We start from the raw sequence: 22,070 nt of genomic DNA on the forward strand, positions 1-22,070 counted from the left end.
TGACTATTATGTTTTGAGTCTTTAATAGGTCAATCATTTATACCATTGATTTTGATTAATTATTATTTTTTGAGTCTTGAATAGGTCAATAATTCATAACAACATTGATTTTGATACATTATTATATTTTGAGCATTAAATAGGTCAATAATTCATAACATTGATTTTGTTTCATTATTATTTTTCTGAGCATTAAATAGGTCAATAATTCATAAGAATTTGATTTTGATTGACTATTATGTTTTGAGTCTTTAATAGGTCAATCATTTATAACATTGATTTTGATTCATTATTATTTTTTGAGCATTGAATAGGTCAATAACTCATAACATTGATTTTGATTCATTATTATTTTTCGAGCATTAAATAGGTCAATAATTCATAAGAATTTGATTTTGATTGACAATTATGTTTTGAGTCTTTAATAGGTCAATCATTTATAACATTGATTTTGATTCATTATTATTTTTTGAGCATTGAATAGGTCAATAATTCATAACATTGATTTTGATTCATTATTATTTTTTGAGCATTAAATAGGTCAATAATTCATAAGAATTTAATTTTGATTGACTATTATGTTTTGAGTCTTTAAAAGGTCAATCATTTATAACATTGATTTTGATTCATTATTATTTTTTGAGTCTTGAATAGGTCAATAATTCATAACAACATTGATTTTGATACATTATTATATTTTGAGCATTAAATAGGTCAATAATTCATAAGAATTTGATTTTGATTGACTATTATGTTTTGAGTCTTTAATAGGTCAATCATTTATAACATTGATTTTGATTCATTATTATTTTTTGAGTCTTGAATAGGTCAATAATTCATAACAACATTGATTTTGATACATTATTATATTTTGAGCATTAAATAGGTCAATAATTCATAACATTGATTTTGTTTCATTATTATTTTTCTGAGCATTAAATAGGTCAATAATTCATAAGAATTTGATTTTGATTGACTATTATGTTTTGATTCTTTAATAGGTCAATCATTTATAACATTAATTTTGATTCATTATTATTTTTTGAGCATTAAATAGGTCAATAACTCATAACATTGATTTTGATTCATTATTATTTTTCGAGCATTAAATAGGTCAATAATTCATAAGAATTTGATTTTGATTGACTATTATGTTTTGAGTCTTTAATAGGTCAATCATTTATAACATTGATTTTGATTCATTATTATTTTTTGAGTCTTGAATAGGTCAATAATTCATAACAACATTGATTTTGATACATTATTATATTTTGAGCATTTAATAGGTCAATAGTTCATAATATTGGTTTTGATTCATTATTATTTTTTGAGCATTAAATAGGTCAATAATTCAAAAGAATTAGATTTTGATTGACTATTATGTTTTGAGTCTTTAATAGGTCAATCATTTATAACACTGATTTTGATTCATTATTATTTTTTGAGCATTACATAGGTCAATAACTCATAACATTGATTTTGATACATTATTATTTTTCGAGCATTAAATAGGTCAATAATTCATAAGAATTTGATTTTGATTGACTATTATGTTTTGAGTCTTTAATAGGTCAATCATTTATAACATTGATTTTGATTCATTATTATTTTTTGAGTCTTGAATAGGTCAATAATTCATAACAACATTGATTTTGATACATTATTATATTTTGAGCATTAAATAGGTCAATAATTCATAACATTGATTTTGTTTCATTATTATTTTTCTGAGCATTAAATAGGTCAATAATTCATAAGAATTTGATTTTGATTGACTATTATGTTTTGAGTCTTTAATAGGTCAATCATTTATAACACTGATTTTGATTCATTATTATTTTTTGAGCATTGAATAGGTCAATAACTCATAACATTGATTTTGATTCATTATTATTTTTCGAGCATTAAATAGGTCAATAATTCATAAGAATTTGATTTTGATTGACTATTATGTTTTGAGTCTTTAATAGGTCAATCATTTATAACATTGATTTTGATTCATTATTATTTTTTGAGTCTTGAATAGGTCAATAATTCATAACATTGATTTTGATACATTATTATATTTTGAGCATTAAATAGGTCAATAATTCATAACATTGATTTTGTTTCATTATTATTTTTCTGAGCATTAAATAGGTCAATAATTCATAAGAATTAGATTTTGATTGACTATTATGTTTTGAGTCTTTAATAGGTCAATCATTTATAACATTGATTTTGATTCATTATTATTTTTTGAGCATTGAATAGGTCAATAACTCATAACATTGATTTTGATTCATTATTATTTTTTGAGCATTAAATAGGTCAATAATTCATAAGAATTAGATTTTGATTGACTATTATGTTTTGAGTCTTTAATAGGTCAATCATTTCTAACATTGATTTTGATTCATTATTATTTTTTGAGCATTGAATAGGTCAATAACTCATAACATTGATTTTGATTCATTATTATTTTTTGAGCATTAAATAGGTCAATAATTCATAACATTGATTTCGATTCATTATTATTTTTTGAGCATTAAATAGGTCAATAATTCATAAGAATTTGATTTTGATTGACTATTATGTTTTGAGTCTTTAATAGGTCAATCATTTATAACATTGATTTTGATTCATTATTATTTTTTGAGCATTGAATAGGTCAATAACTCATAACATTGATTTCGATTCATTATTATTTTTTGAGCATTAAATAGGTCAATAATTCATAATAATTTGATTTTGATTGACTAATATGTTTTGAGTCTTTAATAGGTCAATCATTTATAACATTGATTTTGATTCATTATTATTTTTTGAGTCTTGAATAGGTCAATAATTCATAACATTGATTTTGATACATTATTATATTTTGAGCATTAAATAGGTCAATAATTCATAACATTGATTTTGTTTCATTATTATTTTTTGAGCATTGAATAGGTCAATAATTCATAACAACATGGATTTTGATTGACTATTAAGTTTTGAGTCTTTAATAGGTCAATAATTGATAACATTGATTTTGATTCATTATTATTTTTGGAGCATTGAATAGGTCAATAATTCATAACTTTTATTTTGATTCATTATTATGTGCATAGTAAATCAAACATTGTTGATGTTTTTGCAGTTCCTGTCAGATCGCGTGGTGAAGGCGGCCAGGTCGGTCTACAGCGTCCTGGTGGACAGGAACCCCGCCCTCATCCGAGACCGGAAGCACCACCTCAAAACACACAGGTGACACTGATCTACTCCTGATATAACCACATGTATGTCCATTCACGTAGTGTACGCTCAACATGTTTGTCCAATCACATGTACACATTATGTGGAGTAGACATATCTGTCCACTCCACATAATGCACATAATATACATCTAGTCACACAGTATTTAATAACAGGTCAGTCAATTCACATACACAGTATGTAACTACATGTCTGCCCATTCACATAGTGTACACTTAAGGTAGACACATGTTTGTCCAGTCACATATACACATAGTGTACACTCAATGTAACCACATGTTTGTCCATTCACATATACACATACTGTGGAGTGGATATATTTATCCACTTATGTGCATAATGTATATCTATTCACACACATACACAATTTAATAACTTGTCAGTCAATTCACATACACAGTATGTAACTATATGTCTGCCCATTCACACACACACACACACATACACACACACATACACGCACACACACGCACACACACACACATAATTTAGTAACATGTCAGTCAATTCACATACACACTATGCAGCTGTGTTTCTGTCCATTCACATAGTGTACGCTCAACGTAACCACATGTTTGTCCATTCACATGTACACATACTGTGGAGTGGATACATCTATCCACTCACTTTTGCACATAATGTATATCTATTCACACACACAGTATTTAATAACATGTCAGTCAATTCACATACACACAGTGTGACTAAATGTCTTCCCCTTAACATAGTGTACACTTAAGGTAACACATGTTTGTCCAGTCACGTATACACATACTGTGGAGTGCATATATCTATCCACTTACTTATGTACATAATGTTTATCTATTCACAGACGCATGTCAGTCAATTCACATACACACAATGTAACTCTGTCTGTCCATTTATGTAGTGAACGCTCAACGTAAACACGTTTGTCCATTCACACATACACATAGTATGAATTGAATATCTCAATCCACTCACTTATGCACACAATGTTTTTCTGTTCACACACAATTTAATAACATGTCAGTCAATTCACATACACACAGTGTAACTCTGTCTCTCCATTTACATAGTGAACGCTCAACGTAAACACATTTGTCCATTCACACATACACATAGTATGAATTGAATATCTCAATCCACTCACTTATGCACACAATGTTTTTCTGTTCACACACAATCTAATAACATGTCAGTCAATTCACATACACACAATGTAACTCTGTCTGAACGCTCAACGTAAACACACGTTTGTCCATCCACACATACACATAGTATGAATTGAATATATCAATCCACTCGCTTAGGCACACAATGTTTTTCTGTTCACACACAATTTAATAACATGTCAGTCAATTCACATACACACAGTGTAACTCTGTCTGTCCATTTACATAGTGAACGCTCAACGTAAACACGTTCGTCCATTCACACGTACACATAGTATGAATTGAATATATCAATGCACTCGCTTATACACACAGTTTTTCTATTCACACACAATTTAATAACATGTCAGTCAATTCACATACAGTGTAACTCTGTCTATCCATTTATGTAGTGAACGCTCAGCGTAAACATGTTTGTCCATTCACACATACACATAGTATGAATTGAATATCTCAATCCACTCACTTATGCACACAATGTTTTTCTGTTCACACACAATTTAATAACATGTTAGTCAATTCACATACACACAGTGTAACTCTGTCTCTCCATTTACATAGTGAACGCTCAACGTAAACACGTTTGTCCATTCACACATACACATAGTATGAATTGAATATCTCAATCCACTCACTTATGCACACAATGTTTTTTCTGTTCACACACAATTTAATAACATGTCAGTCAATTCACATACACACAATGTAACTCTGTCCGAACGCTCAACGTAAACACACGTTTGTCCATCCACACATACACATAGTATGAATTGAATATATCAATCCACTCGCTTAGGCACACAATGTTTTTCTGTTCACACACAATTTAATAACATGTCAGTCAATTCACATACACACAGTGTAACTCTGTCTGTCCATTTACATAGTGAACACTCAACGTAAACACGTTTGTCCATTCACACGTACACATAGTACCAATTGAATATATCAATGCACTCGCTTATACACACACTGTTTTTCTATTCACACACAATGTAATAACATGTCAGTCAATTCACATACAGTGTAACTCTGTCTGTCCATTTACATAGTGAACGCTCAACGTAAACACGTTTGTCCATTCACACATACACATAGTATGAATTGAATATCTCAATCCACTCGCTTATGCTAACAATGTTTTTTCTGTTCACACACAATTTAATAACATGTCAGTCAATTCACATACACACAGTGTAACTTTGTCTCTCCATTTACATAGTGAACACTCAACGTAAACATGTTTTTCCACTCACACATACACATAGTATGAATTGAATATCTCAATCCACTCACTTATGCACACAATGTTTTTCTGTTCACACACAATTTAATAACATGTCAGTCAATTCACATACACACAATGTAAATCTGTCCGAACGCTCAACGTAAACACACGTTTGTCCATTCACACATACACATAGTATGAATTGAATATATCAATCCACTCGCTTATGCAGACAATGTTTTTCTGTTCACACACAATTTAATAACATGTCAGTCAATTCACATACACACAGTGTAACTCTGTCTGTCCATTTACATAGTGAACGCTCAACGTAAACACGTTTGTCCATTCCCACGTACACATAGTATGAATTGAATATATCATTGCACTCGCTTATACACACACACTGTTTTTCTATTCACACACAATTTGATAACATGTCTGTCAATTCACATACAGTGTAACTCTGTCTGTCCATTTACATAGTGAATGCTCAACGTAAACACGTTTGTCCATTCACACATACACATAGTATGAATTGAATATATCAATGCACTCGCTTATACACACACTGTTTTTCTGTTCACACACAATTTGATAACATGTCAGTCAATTCACATACAGTGTAACTCTGTCTGTCCATTTATGTAGTGAACGCTCAGCGTAAACACGTTTGTCCATTCACACATACACATAGTATGAATTGAACATCTCAATCCATTTACTTATGCACACAATGTACATCTATTCACACACAATTTAATAACACGTCAGTCAATTCACACCCACACAGTGTAACTATACGTCTCGCCATTCACATAGTGTACGCTCAACGTGTTTGTCCATTCACATACACACATTCCATGGAGTGGCTATGTCTACCCACTCCCTTTATGCACACAATGTATGTTTGTCCATTCGCACATGCCAACCCACTGTTTGCAGACAATGTTGCTCGGGCAAGGAGCTGGTGGACTGGCTGATGAGACAGAGCGAGGGTCTGCAGTGGCGCAGCCAGGCGGTGGGCATGTGGCAGGTCCTGGTGGACGAAGGCATCCTGGTTCACGGTAGGACACCGAGGCTCCCGGGTCACACTTGCAGTCCTCCTTGGTTCTGGAGTGGCTGGCTAGATTGGAGCACTTTGCATGCAGGCAGCTGATGGCGGCTCAGACGGCCCTCAGACACGCTGGAGGGGTCCTCAAAATGTGCTGATGGAGGGTGCCCGCTAAAAAAACAAAACAAAGAGTCCAGTGTTCACTGAAGACGGCGTTGTCTGAAAAGTCCAATCAGACTCTCTTGAAGGAGTCACTTGGAATAGAAGAGCACGTATTTCCATTCATTCTAGACCTTCTGCAAGAGTCTCGGTCAGTGTAAAGGTCGTTGAGCAGCAGCCATGATGTGGTGTTGTTCTACAAACACCAAGGTTACGCAACATCAGGCTGCGGGCGTTCTAACTATTTCTTCAAAAGCTGCCAAATAAGTGACGGTCAAAACAAAAGTATTTGAAAGTGGAATATTGGATCTATTTATTTTTAGTTGGATTTCTTTCAGCTGTCATTGCCCCCCCAAAAAATTTAATGAATTAAAGTCAATTTTGTTATTATTCATCGACCTATTTAAGGCTCCTAGAGATGCGCGGTTTGCGGTCTCATCCGCGGATAAACCGCGGGTCGGGCGGTTGACGTGACGAAAAAAATCGATTTTAATTCGATTCGGGAAGGTGGCGGTTGAACCATCCGGAAATATTTGATATGCATGGTTCTGTGATCGGTATCCTTTGCCATTCAAAGTGCCGTTTAAGACCCATGTCATAAAGGCGAAGAAGACAATAAGAGACGCTATTATTGGGATATCAACAATTTTAACACTCTTAGCAATATGCGCCACGCTGTGAAGCCGCACCAATTAAGAACGACAAACACATTTCGGGAGAACATCCTCACAGTAACACAACAAATACCCAGAATCCTTTGTATTCATGACATTTCCTGACTATTTTATACACCCCCGCTAGCAAACCCCGATGACATCTATGAAACAGACAAGCAGCAAGGAATCATGTAAAGACAGTGTTGGAGCCTATCTATATTATTTATTTCTTAATTGTTTTGACAATCTAATCCAATAATGCCAGTGATGATGTTGATTAATTATTGGATGTGTTAGATGGATTATGATGGATTGATTGTTTTCAGCTGCTCCTCCTGGTGGTGAGCCACTTTCTCCTCCTACGATTAAGAAGACAGGACAGCTGGGCGCTCCCTTTGTTTGTCTGTCTTGCTGAAGGAGTGAAATAGTTTGTTTACCACTCAATAAGTTATTTTGATTATGTAGAAAGTCAACCTTTTTGAATCTATAAATATCTCCGCGAGTGCGTATTAAATAATTTAGGGAGTCATAAACTTCCTCCTCACGGCTGCTCTGCTATATTTATTTGTATTTTTTCGAACTTTTTTTGAACGACAGAGTAGCCATAACAGTTCAATTTAGCTCATGAGGAGAACGCATGGAGCTGCACACCTAGTCACAGTCTCGCCCTACGCTCTAAGGTTCAGCTCCCGCATCCCTCTGTTTATTCAGGAGTTCCATAGTCACCATCACTGAGGCTGCCTCTAAAAGGAGTGGTCATATATTTTACGAAAAGCAGGTGCAGTACGCACAATATGTGACGGAATGTGCCGGGGCCTTGTGATTTCCTTGTTTCTGCTTAGTCTGCCTGTTGTCATCTTATCTTCGTTGAGGTGCTTGAAGTCTTAAAACAAAGATAACATCTGCGGCTGAGGCCACCCCTCAGACACAAAGATTTGTCCTTGCACAGATAGAAAAAATGCAGCTTGAGCAACAGACTTTAAGCATACTAAAGTTTTGTGATAATATATATACATGATTATTCTAAAAAAATAATATTTATAATATATAATATGCGATATTTTCTCCATAAAAGATCTTTCAAAGTGGAATATTTGATTGGAGCCTTAAAATACATCAATAATTCATAACGACGTTGATTTTAATCCTTTTTTTTTTAATTTTGGGCGATGACATTTGTCCATTTATATATGATCAAATAATAAAGGACACAATATGTTACTGCAGACTAATTAGGAGTCTTTGTTTGTTTACTTACTACTAAAAGACAAGTTGTCTAGTATGTTCAACATTTTATTGAAGGACTAAATGACAATAATAAACATATGTTTCATGCACACTAACATTTTTTGTCACAATAAAGACAATAATTACATTGTTTGTGGCCCCCTTTATTTAGAAAAGTACCAAAAAGTTTTGAAAAACATTCTGGTATCAGTACTGGTACCAAACTATTGGTATTGTGACAACCCTAGAGACAATCCAAACAACCTTCCCTAGTCATGGTGCAAAAAAAAATGCTAAATGCAAAATTGTGGATATTATGAAACATTTTTACAGTTTGTCCTTTATAATGTGTGGAAAATTATAGGTGTATAAATGACACAATATGTTACTGCAGACTAATTAGGAGTCTTTGTTTGTTTACTTACTACTAAAAGACAAGTTGTCTAGTATGTTCAACATTTTATTGAAGGACTAAATTACAATAATAAAAATATGTTTCATGTACACCAACATTTGTTTGTTACAATAAAGACAATAATGACATTTTTTGTTTATTTAGAAAAGTATCAAAATACATTTTGGTACCGGTACCAACATATTGGTATGAGGACAACTTTAGTTGAAAGTGGTCCTGGCTGGTCCATGTTTGGTAAAGAGCAGTTAAGTGTGTTAGGCAGAGTGCTCTGATATGTAAACAAACCAATCATTTCTGATACTTCTTGTTTCAGTCCAAAGGAACACACTGATTTATGACGTACTGCGTCTTTAAAATGTTCCGGTCCCTTGATCCTGGTGCCAGGTCTTATTCCTGTTTGTGTTCCGTGTCCCAAGTGAAACAGGAGCTGAACTTCCACGACAAGGACACGCAGTTCTACCGCTTCCTGGACTCCCAGTACGGACTCAACCAGCTGACCAAGGACTGCGAGGACGAGCTGCAGGAGAGTCTGTCTCTGCTGTCCCAGCTGGGCCCGGACGCCCTGCTCGCCATGATCCTCCGCAAATGGTCAGCTCCATCAGTCACTTCACGTGCACGCCATGTAAACCTTTGTAGGTCCATTCGCATACACTCATCACATAGCAATATCCATTAAATAGGACTATTAATCCCTTTGCTGATGAAATGACCAGAATTATCGTGTTATGTATCTGTGATTTGTATTATTGTACATTGATGCGGCAAATGGGTTTGTCCATTCACGTACACACACATAGCATACACCAATGGACAAACACTTTGGCCATATCAGTGTACGTGAATAAAAAATACAGATACACAACGCGCTAATTCCGGTAATTTCATGAGCTAGGGATTAATATTGCTGTTTATTGCAGATTGCTGTTTGATGAGTGTATGTGAATGGATTTACATGTATCTGTGATTTTTAGTCACGTACACTAATATGGCAAACGTGCTTGTCCATTCACATAAACGCACATACCATACGTCAATGGACAAAGGTGTTTGCCTTATCAGTGTATGTAACTAAAAATGACAGATACATGTAAATCCATTCACATACACTCATCACATAGCAATATCCATTAAATAGGACTATTAATCCCTCAGATGATGAAATTACCAGAATTATCGTGTTATGTATCTGTAATTTGTATTAATGTACATAGATGCGGCAAATGGGTTTGTCCATTCACGTACACACACATAGCATACGCCAATGGACAAACACGTTTGCCATATCAGTGGACGTGAATTAAAATTACAGATACATAACGCGCTAATTCTGGTGATTTCATCAGCAAGGGATTAATAGTCCTATTTATTGCAGATTGCTGTTTGATGAGTGTGTGTGAATGGATTTACATGTATCTGTGATTTTTAGTCACGTACACTAATATGGCAAACGTGCTTGTCCATTCACATAAACGCACATAGCATACGTCAATGGGCAAACGTGTTTGCCTTATCAGTGTACGTGACTAAAAATGACAGATACATGTAAATCCATTCACATACACTCATCAAATAGCAATCCGCGATAAATAGGACTATGAATCCCTAGCTGTTGAAATGACCGGGGTTAGCGTGTTATGTATCTTTAATTTTTATTCACGTACATTGATATGGCGAATGGGTTTGTCCATTCACGTACACACATAGCATACGCCAATGGACAAACACTTTGGCCATATCAGTGTACGTGAATAAAAAATACAGATACATAACGCGCTAATTCTGGTAATTTCATCAGCAAGGGATTAATATTGCTTTTTAATGAGTGTAGTTGAATGGATTGACATGTATCTCGTGATTTTTTATTCACGTACACTAATGAGGCAAACATTGGCGTATGCTATGTGCGTGTACATGAAAGGACAAAGACGTTTGTCGTATCAGTGTACGCGAATGAAAATTACAACGTGCGGTGCATGTAAATCCATTCACATACACTCATCAAATAGTAATGTAAAACTTTGTCCATTTACATGCACACATATGTAAACGTGATTGTCCATTCACATACAAACATAATGTAAAACTGTTTGTCCATTCACACACAGTACACACATAACTAAAACTCAGTTTTTCCATTCACATACAAACATAACTAAAACTCTGTTTGTCCATTCACATACACATATAACTTTTTTCCATCACATACACACACAATGTAGAATTATTGTTTTTCAATTCACATGCACACATAATGTACAACTGTGTTTTTCAATTCACATGCACACCTAATGTAAAATGGTGTTTGTCCATTCACACGACCACACAATGTAAACTGTGTTTTTCCATTCCCATGCACACACAATGTAAAACGTTTTTAGTCAATTCACACACACATGATGTAAAACAGTTTGTCCATTCACACGCACGCACACCTAATTTATAACCGTTTCTGTCCATTCACACGCACACCTAATGTAAAATGGTGCTTAACCATTCACATGCACACATAATGCAAAACTGTGTTTGTCCATTCACATGCACGTCATGTACAATAGTGTCTATACACATGTACGCATAATGTTAAACTGTTTTTGTCCATTCACATGCACACATAACATAAAACAGTGTTTGTCCATTGACATTCACACATAATCTAAAACAGTGTTTGTTCTTTCACACGCACACATAATTTAAAACAGTGTTTGTCCATTCACACGCACACATAATGTAAAATGGCGCTTAACCATTCACATGCACACATAATGCAAAACTGTGTTTGTCCATTCACATGCACATGTCATGTAGAATTATGTGTCTATACACATGGACACATAATGTTACACAGTTTTTGTCCGTTCACATGTACACATAATGTAAAACAGTGTTTGTCCATTCACATTCACACATAATGTAAAACGCTGTTTGTCCATTCACTCGCACGCATAATTTAAAACCGGGTTTGTCCATTTACACGCACACATAATGTAAAACGGTGTTTATCCATATGCACGTAATGTAAAACTGTGTTTGTCCATTCACATGTAATGTAGAATTGTGTGTCTATTCACATGCACACATAATGTAAAACAGTGTTTGTCCATTCACATGCACACATAATTTAAAACAGTGTTTTTCCATTCACATTCACACATAATGTAAAACAGTGTTCGTCCATTCACAGGCACACCTAATGTAAAACGGTGTTCGTCCATTCACATGCACACATCACGTAAAACAGTTTTTTGTCCATTCACGTGCACACATAATGTAAAACAGTGTTTGTCCATTCACATTCACACATAATGTAATACAGTGTTCGTCCATTCACACACACATCATGTAAAACGGCGCTTAACCATTCACATGCACACATATTGCAAAACTGTTTGTCCATTCACATGTAATGTAGAATTGTGTGTCTATTTACATGCACACATAATGTAAAACGTTTTTTGTCCATTCACACGCACACATAATGTAAAACTGTGTTTGTCTATTCATTCACACGCACACATAATGTAAAACGGTGTTTATCCATACACACGTGATGTAAAACTGTGTTAGTCCATTCACATGTAATGTAGAATTGTGTGTCTATTCACATGCACACATAATGTAAAACTGTGTTTTTCCATTCACACGCTCACATAATGTAAAACTGTGTTTATCCATACACACGTAATGTAAAACTGTGTTTGTCCATTCACATTTAATGTAGAATTGTGTGTCTATTCACATGCACACATAATGTAAAACTGTTTGTCCATTCACACGCACACATAATGTAAAACAGTGTTTATCTATACACACGTAATGTAAAACTGTTTGTCCATTCAGATGTAATGTATAATTGTGTCTATTCACATGCACACATAATGTAAAACAGTGTTTATCTATACACACGTAATGTAAAACTGTTTGTCCATTCACATGTAATGTATAATTGTGTGTCTATTCACATGCACACATAATGTAAAACAGTGTTTATCCATTCGCACGCACACATAATGTAAAACGGTGTTTGTCCATTCACACGCTCACATAATGTTAAAGTGTTTGTCCATTCACACGCACACATAATGTAAAACAGTGTTTATCCCTACACACACACACGTAATGTAAAACTGTGTTCGTCCATTCACATGCACATGCACGCCATGTACAATTGTGTGTCTATACACATGTACGCATAATGTTAAACAGTTTTTGTCCATTCATTCACACGCACACATAATGTAAAACAGTGTTTATCTATACACACGTAATGTAAAACTGTTTGTCCATTCACATGTAATGTATAATTGTGTGTGTATTCACATGCACCCATAATGTAAACCGGTGTTTGTCCATTCGCACGCACACATAATGTAAAACGGTGTTTGTCCATTCACACGCTCACATAATGTTAAAGTGTTTTTCCATTCACACGCACACATAATGTAAAACAGTTTTTATTCCTACACACGCACACGTAATGTAAAACTGTGTTTTTCCATTCACATGCACATGCACGTCATGTACAAGTGTGTGTCTATACACATGTACGCATAATGTTAAACAGTTTTTAGTCCATTCACATGCACACATAACATACAACAGTGTTTTTCCATTCACACGCACACACAATGTAAAACAGTGTGTCCATTCACATTCACACATACCGTAAAACGGTGTTTTTCCATTCACATGCACATGTCATGTAGAATTGTGTGTCTATTCACATGCACACATAATGTAAAACGGTGTTTGCCCATACACACGCGCACGTAACGTAAAATGGTTTGTCCATTCACACGCACACATAATGTAAAACAGTGTTTGTCCATTCACACGCACACATAATGTAAAACCGTGTGTGTGTGTATGACCGTGTTGTGTTTAGTCCGGGTCAGAGGAGCGCCGAGGACCTGGAGGTGATCTACGAGGAACTCCTCCACCTCAAGGCCGCCGCTCACCTCTCCACCTCGGTGAGTCACCTTGACCTCTGACCCCAAGTCGCACGTGCTCGCAGGAGACGGCGAGACCGAGGGCAAGACCGAGGGCGCCGTTTAATGGACTTGTCTCGTCCTGCTTGTGCTGGACTGTTAGGTGCGGAAGGAGCTGGCTGCTGTGCTGCTCTTTGAGTCCCACGCTAAGGCCGGAACTGTCTGTAAGCGCACACACACACACACACACACACACACACACACACACACACACACACACACACACACACACACACACACTCGTGTATTTCATACCTTGTTGGGACCTCCAAAAAAATGCCTACCTCTTTTTAGATAAAGAAGTGTATTTACAACATGAATAATATATACATACTATGCAAATATGAAAAAGCTTGTTGGGAAAAATTAGTTGGAATTTCACAAAAAAAGGTCACAATTTCACAAGAAAAACTTGAAATTTTGGCAGTATTATAATAAAAGTGGTCATTTTACTCAATGCAAGTCAAACTTTTACAAGAAAAATGGAACATTTGTGCAATATTATGATCAAAGTTGGAATTTGACTCAATAACAGTCGCAATTTTACAAGAAAAGCTTAACATTTTGGCAATTTTATAAAAAAAGAGTCGTAATTTTACTCGAAAAAAGTCACAATTTTATAAGAAAACGTAAACATGTTGGCGATATTGTAATAATAATCGGAATTTCACTCTGCAAAATGATGACAAAGGTCGTCATTTTACTCCAAAAAATGTCACTATTATACAAGAACAACAAAAAAATTGGCAATATTGTGATAAAAGTCTGAATTTTATATGACAATTGTCAACATTTTACATTGAAATGTAACCATTTTTCATTAAAAAAGCAATAATTTTACAATAAAACATTGCAGTATTACAGAAACAGAAAGAATATGAGAAATTGTTCCCGCTTTTATAAGAAAAAAGTCGACACCGTTTGAGGAAAAGACAGCTTTTAGTAAAAAAAAATGTAAATTTTTTTGTTTGTAATTGTTTTTTTAATCTTCATTATTTACTTCAAGTAATTACAGTATGTCTCTATATTCATTTTTCATATTTTTTTATTGATTTTGGCCAAAAGGGGTGTAATTTCAATTCCTTACACACACTTGTTATTTCATATGTTGTCAATGTGAAAAATCCCTCCTTTTTGGGACCACCCTCACAATTTCACAAGAAAAACTTAGAATTTTGGCAGTATTATAATAAAAGTGGTCATTTTACTCAATGCAAGTCAAAATTTTACAAGAAAAACGGAACATTTGTGCAATATTATGATCAAAGTTGGAATTTTACTCAATAACAGTCGCAATTTTACAAGAAAAGCTTAAAATTTTTGGCAATTTTACAAAAAAGAGCCGTAATTTTACTCGAAAAAAGTCACAATTTTATAAGAAAACTTAAACATTTTGGCAAAATTCGAATGTGCAATAATATGATCAAAGTTGGAATTTGACTCAATAACAGTCGCAATTTTACAAGAAAAGCTTAAAGTTTTGGCAGTTTTATAAAAAAGTCGTAATTTTACTCGAAAAAAGTCACAATTTTATAAGAAAACTTAAACATTTTGGCAATATTCGAATGTGCAATAATATGATCAAAGTTGGAATTTGACTCAATAACAGTCGCAATTTTACAAGAAAAGCTTAACATTTTGCCAATTTTATGAAAAGAGTAGTAATTTTATTCGACAAAAGTCACAATTTTATAAGAAAACTTAAACATTTTGGCGATATTGTAATAATAATCGGAATTTCACTCTGCAAAATGATGACAAAGGTCATCATTTTACTCCAAAAATGTCACTATTTTACAAGAACAACAAAAAATTTGGCAATATTGTGATAAAAGTCTGAATTTTATATGACAAATGTCAACATTTTACATTAAAAAGTCATAATTTTTCATTAAAAAAGCAATAATTTTACAATAAAACATTGCAATATTACAGAAAAAAATTGAGAAATTGTTCCCACTTTTATAAGAAAAAAGTCGACACCCTATGAGGAAAAAGACAGCTTTTAGTAAAAAAAAAAAATGTTTTGTTTGTATTTGTTTTTTGATCTTCATTATTTACTTCAAGTAATTACAGTATGTCTCTATATTAATTTTTCATAATTTTTTTTGCAGAATTCCTACAATTTTCCACCTATTCAAAACATTCCACCCGTCCTTTACATTCAAACAAACACATTCCCAAATTCCAAACCAAATTCCAGTTTTCCTGGAAATTCAGACCATTCCAACATTCAAACTATTCTTACATTCATTCTACATTCTGTCGGCATTTCACTTCAACTTCAGCTTTGCAGCATTTACACGCAATTCTTTCAGCTTTAAAGACCTACTGAAATGAGATGTTCTTATTTAAACGGGGATAGCAGGTCCATTCTATGTGTCATACTTCATCATTTCGCCATATTGCCATATTTTTGCTGAAAGGATTTAGTAGAGAACATCCACGATAAAGTTGGCAACTTTTGGTCGCTAATAAAAAAGCCTTGCCTGTACCGGAAGTAGCAGACGATGTGCGCGTGACGTCACGGGTTGTGGAGCTCCTCACATCCTCACATTGTTTACAATCATGGCCACCAGCAGCCAGAGCGATTCGGACCGAGAAAGCGACGATTTCCCCATTAATTTGAGCGAGGATGAAAGATTCGTGGATGAGGAAAGTGAGAGTGAAGGACTCGAAGAAAAAAAAAAGACGAGGGCAGTGGGAGCGATTCAGATGTTACTAGGATAATTCTGGAAAAACCCTTATCTGCTTATTGTGTTACTAGTGTTTTAGTGAGATTATATGGTACCTGAAAGTGGGAGGGGTGTGGTGACCGCCAGTGTCTGCGGTGGGAGGAGGTAAGAGAGTCCGCAGCTGCAGGAGGACGCACTAATGTCTACCACCATTTTCTCACCGAAACCTTCCGGTTGACATGTGGTCGGGAACCATGTTGGCTTGACCGCTCTGTTCCATAGTAAAGCTTCACCTTCGGGAACGTAAACAAGGAAACACACTGTGTTTGTGTTCCTAAAGGCGGCCGCAATACACCGCTTCCCACCTACAGCTTTCTTCTTTGACGTCTCCATTATTAATTGAACAAATCGCAAAAGATTCAGCAACACAGATGTCCAGAATACTGTGGAATTATGCGATTAAAGCGGACGACTTTCAGCCGTGAGCGGGGCTGGAAGAAAATGTCCGCTACAACCGGTGACGTCATCATACCGACGTTTTCAACAGGATACTTCGCGCGAAATTTAAAATTGCAATTGAGTAAAGTAAAAAGGCCGTATTGGCATGTGTTGCAATGTTAATATTTCATCATTGATATATAAACTATCTGCGATGAGGTGGCGACTTGTCCAGGGTGTCCAGGGTGTACTCCGTTACATCTACTTGAGTAACTTTTGGGATAAATCGTACTTCTAAGAGTATTTTTTATGCAACATACTTTTACTTTTACTTGAGTATATTTATAGAGAAGAAACGCTACTCTTACTCCGCTCCATTTATCTGCAATCAGCTCGTTACTCGCTACTTTTTTTTTTTTTATCGATCTGTTAATCCACGCTTTGTTTGTTTTGATTTTGTCAGACACGCATTCAAAGTAGGAACCACGCATGTCGTTTAAAACCTTATGGGGGTGTTACCATTTAGTGGTCAATTGTACGGAATATGTACTGTACTGTGCAATCTACTAATAAAAGTTTCAATCAATCAATCAAAAGTGTAAAGGAAAAAAGACACTTTTTATTTCAACCGTACTTCCCGTCCTAAGCCTAAAGACTGATCGCACAGTTCCTGTCTTCACAATAAAAGCGCCGCTCCATCGCGCCTGCGCTAACAAAATAAGAGTCTCCGAAAGCCAGCGCAAACAAGCTAGCAAGCTACGGAGTTTGCCGCCAATGTATTTCTTGTAAAGTGTATAAACACGAATATGGAAGCTGGACAAATAAGATGCCAAAAACCAACGACTTTCATGTGGTATTAGACAGAAAAGAGGAACTTTTTTTTCTCCTCCATTTGAAAACGTGGACATTATCAGCACTATACTGTCTGATTCCAATCAATGCGAGTCATCAGAATCAGGTAATACACCAACTTATATTCTTGTCTTCATGAAAGATAGGAATCTATATGTTAAACATGCATGTATATTCATTAAAACACCTTTAACATGTCAACAAAAACAGCAAAATAAATAACTATAAATTATATACTGTATATATATATATATATGTATATATATATATGATATGTGTGTGTATGTATATATGAGGTAGATCACCTCGACTTGGTCTTTTTTTAAATAATTGATTAACGTTGAAAAACTTATTGGGGTGTTACCATTTAGTGGTCAATTGTAGGGAATATGTACTATACTGCAATCTACTAATACAAGTTTCAATCAATCAATCAATCGATGAATGCCTACTGAGCCTATGGTGCTGTTAAGTTATCGTGGCTCATTTTGCCTTAATTTTTTTATTTTCATGTATTATTATTTAATATATATTATTGTTTTAGTTGCTTAAGAGATATTCCTGGCTATGAATTTGCTCGTTGCTATTTTTATGTTTTTGTGCATTACTAGTTGCCGTAATCATTAAACAAACAGGTTACTCATCAGTTACTCAGTACTTGAGTAGTTTTTTTCACGACATACTTTTTACTTTTACTCAAGTAAATATTTGGATGACTACTCCTTACTTTTACTTGAGTATTAAATCTCTAAAGTTACAGTACTCTTACTTGAGTACTATTTCTGGCTACTCTACCCACCTCTGGTGTACGCCGCCTTCCGCTCGATTGTAGCTGAGATTGTAGCTGCGACCCCAAAGGGAATAAGCGGTAGAAAATAGATGGATGGATGTATAAACTATCAGACTGCGTGGTCGGTAGTAGTGGGTTTCAGTAGGTCTTTAATTCTTATTGTATTATTATTATATGGGGTGGAATGTTTGATATGCATTTTATTGTATTTTGTTAACTATTTTGTCATAAAAAAATGTCAATAAAAAAAGAATCTGAGACTTCATAAAGTAAAAGTGGATCATTTCTATTCCACTTGAATATGAGAGGGACTGTTTGAGGCCTGAGGGCTAAAAAAGTGCAACTTTAGCCATAATTGTAATCAGGCCTTGCTTTCCTTATGAGCTGAACGCACACATGGACTACTCACACTCCACAGTTATTTTTACTTTTCTTTGCCCTGCAGTGTTCAGTCAGGGGGACAAGGGCACTTCCTGGTACATCATCTGGAAAGGCTCCGTCAACGTGATCACCCACGGGAAGGCAAGTCGAGCCATGATCTGCTTCCTGTACAGTAGAACTATACAGTTGCGATAGCCAATTAGATGGCGAGTTGTTGACAGTAGCCCGTCTAGGTAGCCTTACGCTAAACGTGACTGCGGTTGGATGCTCACTTCTCACTCCCGAGCGAGATGCCAATCACAAGTTGTAATTTGCACCCGGCCAGCGGAGAAATCATCGGTTCTCACTTATTTAACTCACAAAAAAAAAGTTAAAATATTTTATATATTTATTTTTGCACATTTATTATGTTCTTCACAATTATTTTAATTTTGACGGTACTACGGAAGGTATGTTTTAAATGCTGATGCGGGTTCAATTATTGTTAAATTAGTGTACATTGTTGAGGTGATTCAATGTCCAGTGTGTTCTTTTATTGTATTTCTCCAGCCGTGGTCATGTGGGGACATAAATGATGGTATTTTTGAGGGGTATTTATTAAAGTCGGACTAAGTAGCACGGGACTGAAGGCCCGGGTGAGAAACGCACAGCTTGCCACGGACTAAATGTAATAGATTTTTTTCATTTTGACAGAAATAATATGTGTACTGCTTGAAATTGCATACGTTTTTAATTTGGTCTTCAATTGTTTAAATAAATTCATTTATTTCAACACTAACTTTCAGAAAGACAATTTTAGAGAAAAAATGCTATATGAATTATGAACTATACAGTTGCGATAGCCAATTAGATGGCGAGTTGTTGACAGTAGCCCGTCTAGGTAGCCTTACGCTAAACGTGACTGCGGTTGGATGCTCACTTCTCACTCCCGAGCGAGAAGCCAATCACAAGTTGTAATTTGCACCCGGCCAGCGGAGAAATCATCGGTTCTCACTTATTTAACTCAAAAAAAAAAAAAAGGTTCAAATTTTTTATTATATTTATTTTTGCACATTTAATATGTTCTTTACAATCATTTTAATTTTGACGGTACTACGGAAGGTATGTTTTAAATGCTGATGGGGGTTTAATTATTGTTAAATTAGTGTACATTGTTGAGGTGATTAAATGTCCAGTGTGTTCCTTTATAGTATTTCTCCAGCCGTGGTCGTGCGGGGACATAAATGATGGTATTTTTGAGGGGTATTTATTAAAGTCGGACTAAGTAGGACGGGACTGAAGGCCCAGGTGAGAAACGCACAGCTTGCCACGGACGAAATGTAATAGATTTTTTTCATTTTTGACAGAAATAATATGTGTACTGCTTGAAATTGCATACATTTTTAACTTTAATAGTACTCACTATTGCAACAAATATTACAGTATATTATCATACTTTCCCAAAAATTGTTTGTCTAAAGCAGGGGTCACCTGGCCCGTAAGGACCAGACGAGTGGCCCACTGGCCTGTTCTAAAAATAGCTCAAATAGCAGCACTTACCAGTGAGCTGCCTCTATTTTTTTCAATTTTATTTATTTACTAGCAAGCTGATCTCGCTTTGCTCGACATTTTTAATTCTAAGAGAGACAAAACTCAAATAGAATTTGAAAATCCAAGAAAATATTTTAAAAACTTGGTCTTCACTTGTTTAAATAAATTAATTGTTTTTTTACTTTGCTTCTTAGAACTTTCAGAAAGACAATTTTAGAGAAAAAATGCAACTTTAAAAACGGTTTTAGGATTTTTAAACACATAACTTTTTACCTTTGAAATTCCTTCCTCTTCTTTTCTGACAATTTGAATCAATGTTAAAGTAAATTCATTTTTTTATTGTAAAGAATAATAAATACATTTTTATTTAATTCTTCATTTTAGCTTCTGTTTTTTCAACGAAGAATATTTGTGAAATATTTCTTCAAACTTATTATGATTAAAATTCCAAAAAATTATTCTGGCAAATCTAGAAAAATCTTTAGAATCAAAATTAAATCTTATTTCAAAGTCTTTTGAATTTCTTTTAAAATTTTTGATCTGGAAAATCTAGAAGAAATAATGATTTGTCTTTGTTAGAAATATAGCTTGGTTCAATTTGTTATATATTCTAACAAAATGCAGATTGGATTTTAACCTATTTAAAACATGTCATCAAAATTCTAAAATGAATCTTAATCAGGAAAAATTACTAATGATGTTCCATAAAAATTTTTTTTTAATTTTTTCAAAAAGATTCAAATTAGCTCGTTTTTCCCTTCTTTTTTTTCAGTTGAATTTTGAATTTTAAAGAGTCGAAATTGAGGATAAACTATGTTTCAAAATTTAATTTTAATTTTTTTCCGGTTATCTCCTCTTTTAAAGTGTTCAATTTAGTGTTTTTTTCATCATTTATTCCCTACAAAAAACCTCCCGTAAAAGGGAAAAAAAATTTACGACGGATTGACAGACAGAAATACCTTTTTTATATATATATATATATATATATATATATATATATATATATATGTATATATGTAGATTAATTCATTAAATGTAAATTGAGCAAATTGGTTATTTCTGGCAATTTATTTAAGTGTGTATCAAACTGGTAGCCCTTAGCATTAATCAGTACCCAAGAAGTAGCTCTTGCTTTCAAAAAGGTTGGTGACCCCTGCTCTAAATGAAAATAGATAAAAATACTTCACTTTACAACAAACTACCCATCAAATGAATAAAAATTACGATAAATCTTACGTTGTTCTTTACAGCATATTACTGTAAATTGAGAAAAACTCCTACCGGTTTTT

The 22,070-nt window shown here is 34.3% G+C and overlaps 1 protein-coding gene across 3 annotated transcripts in view; it reads left to right on the forward strand.

Annotated features, from left to right (window-relative positions):
- The window catches only part of rapgef3 (Rap guanine nucleotide exchange factor (GEF) 3), a 126,953-nt gene that overhangs the window by 49,248 nt on the left and 55,635 nt on the right, over nt 1–22,070 (forward strand). For all 3 annotated transcript variants that reach the window (XR_009807066.1, XM_061902607.1, XM_061902606.1), the window contains exons 3-8: nt 3,122–3,228; nt 6,565–6,686; nt 9,547–9,718; nt 14,013–14,097; nt 14,219–14,279; nt 19,316–19,392. Coding sequence is in view for 2 of the 3 variants with exons in the window: in XM_061902607.1 (XP_061758591.1) it covers nt 3,122–3,228; nt 6,565–6,686; nt 9,547–9,718; nt 14,013–14,097; nt 14,219–14,279; nt 19,316–19,392 (624 nt within the window). In the remaining variant the exon portion in view is untranslated. The remainder of the gene's footprint in view (nt 1–3,121; nt 3,229–6,564; nt 6,687–9,546; nt 9,719–14,012; nt 14,098–14,218; nt 14,280–19,315; nt 19,393–22,070) is intronic.

This window comes from Nerophis ophidion, linkage group LG06, assembly GCF_033978795.1.
Source record: "Nerophis ophidion isolate RoL-2023_Sa linkage group LG06, RoL_Noph_v1.0, whole genome shotgun sequence".
In the NCBI taxonomy this organism is placed as follows: domain Eukaryota; kingdom Metazoa; phylum Chordata; class Actinopteri; order Syngnathiformes; family Syngnathidae; genus Nerophis; species Nerophis ophidion.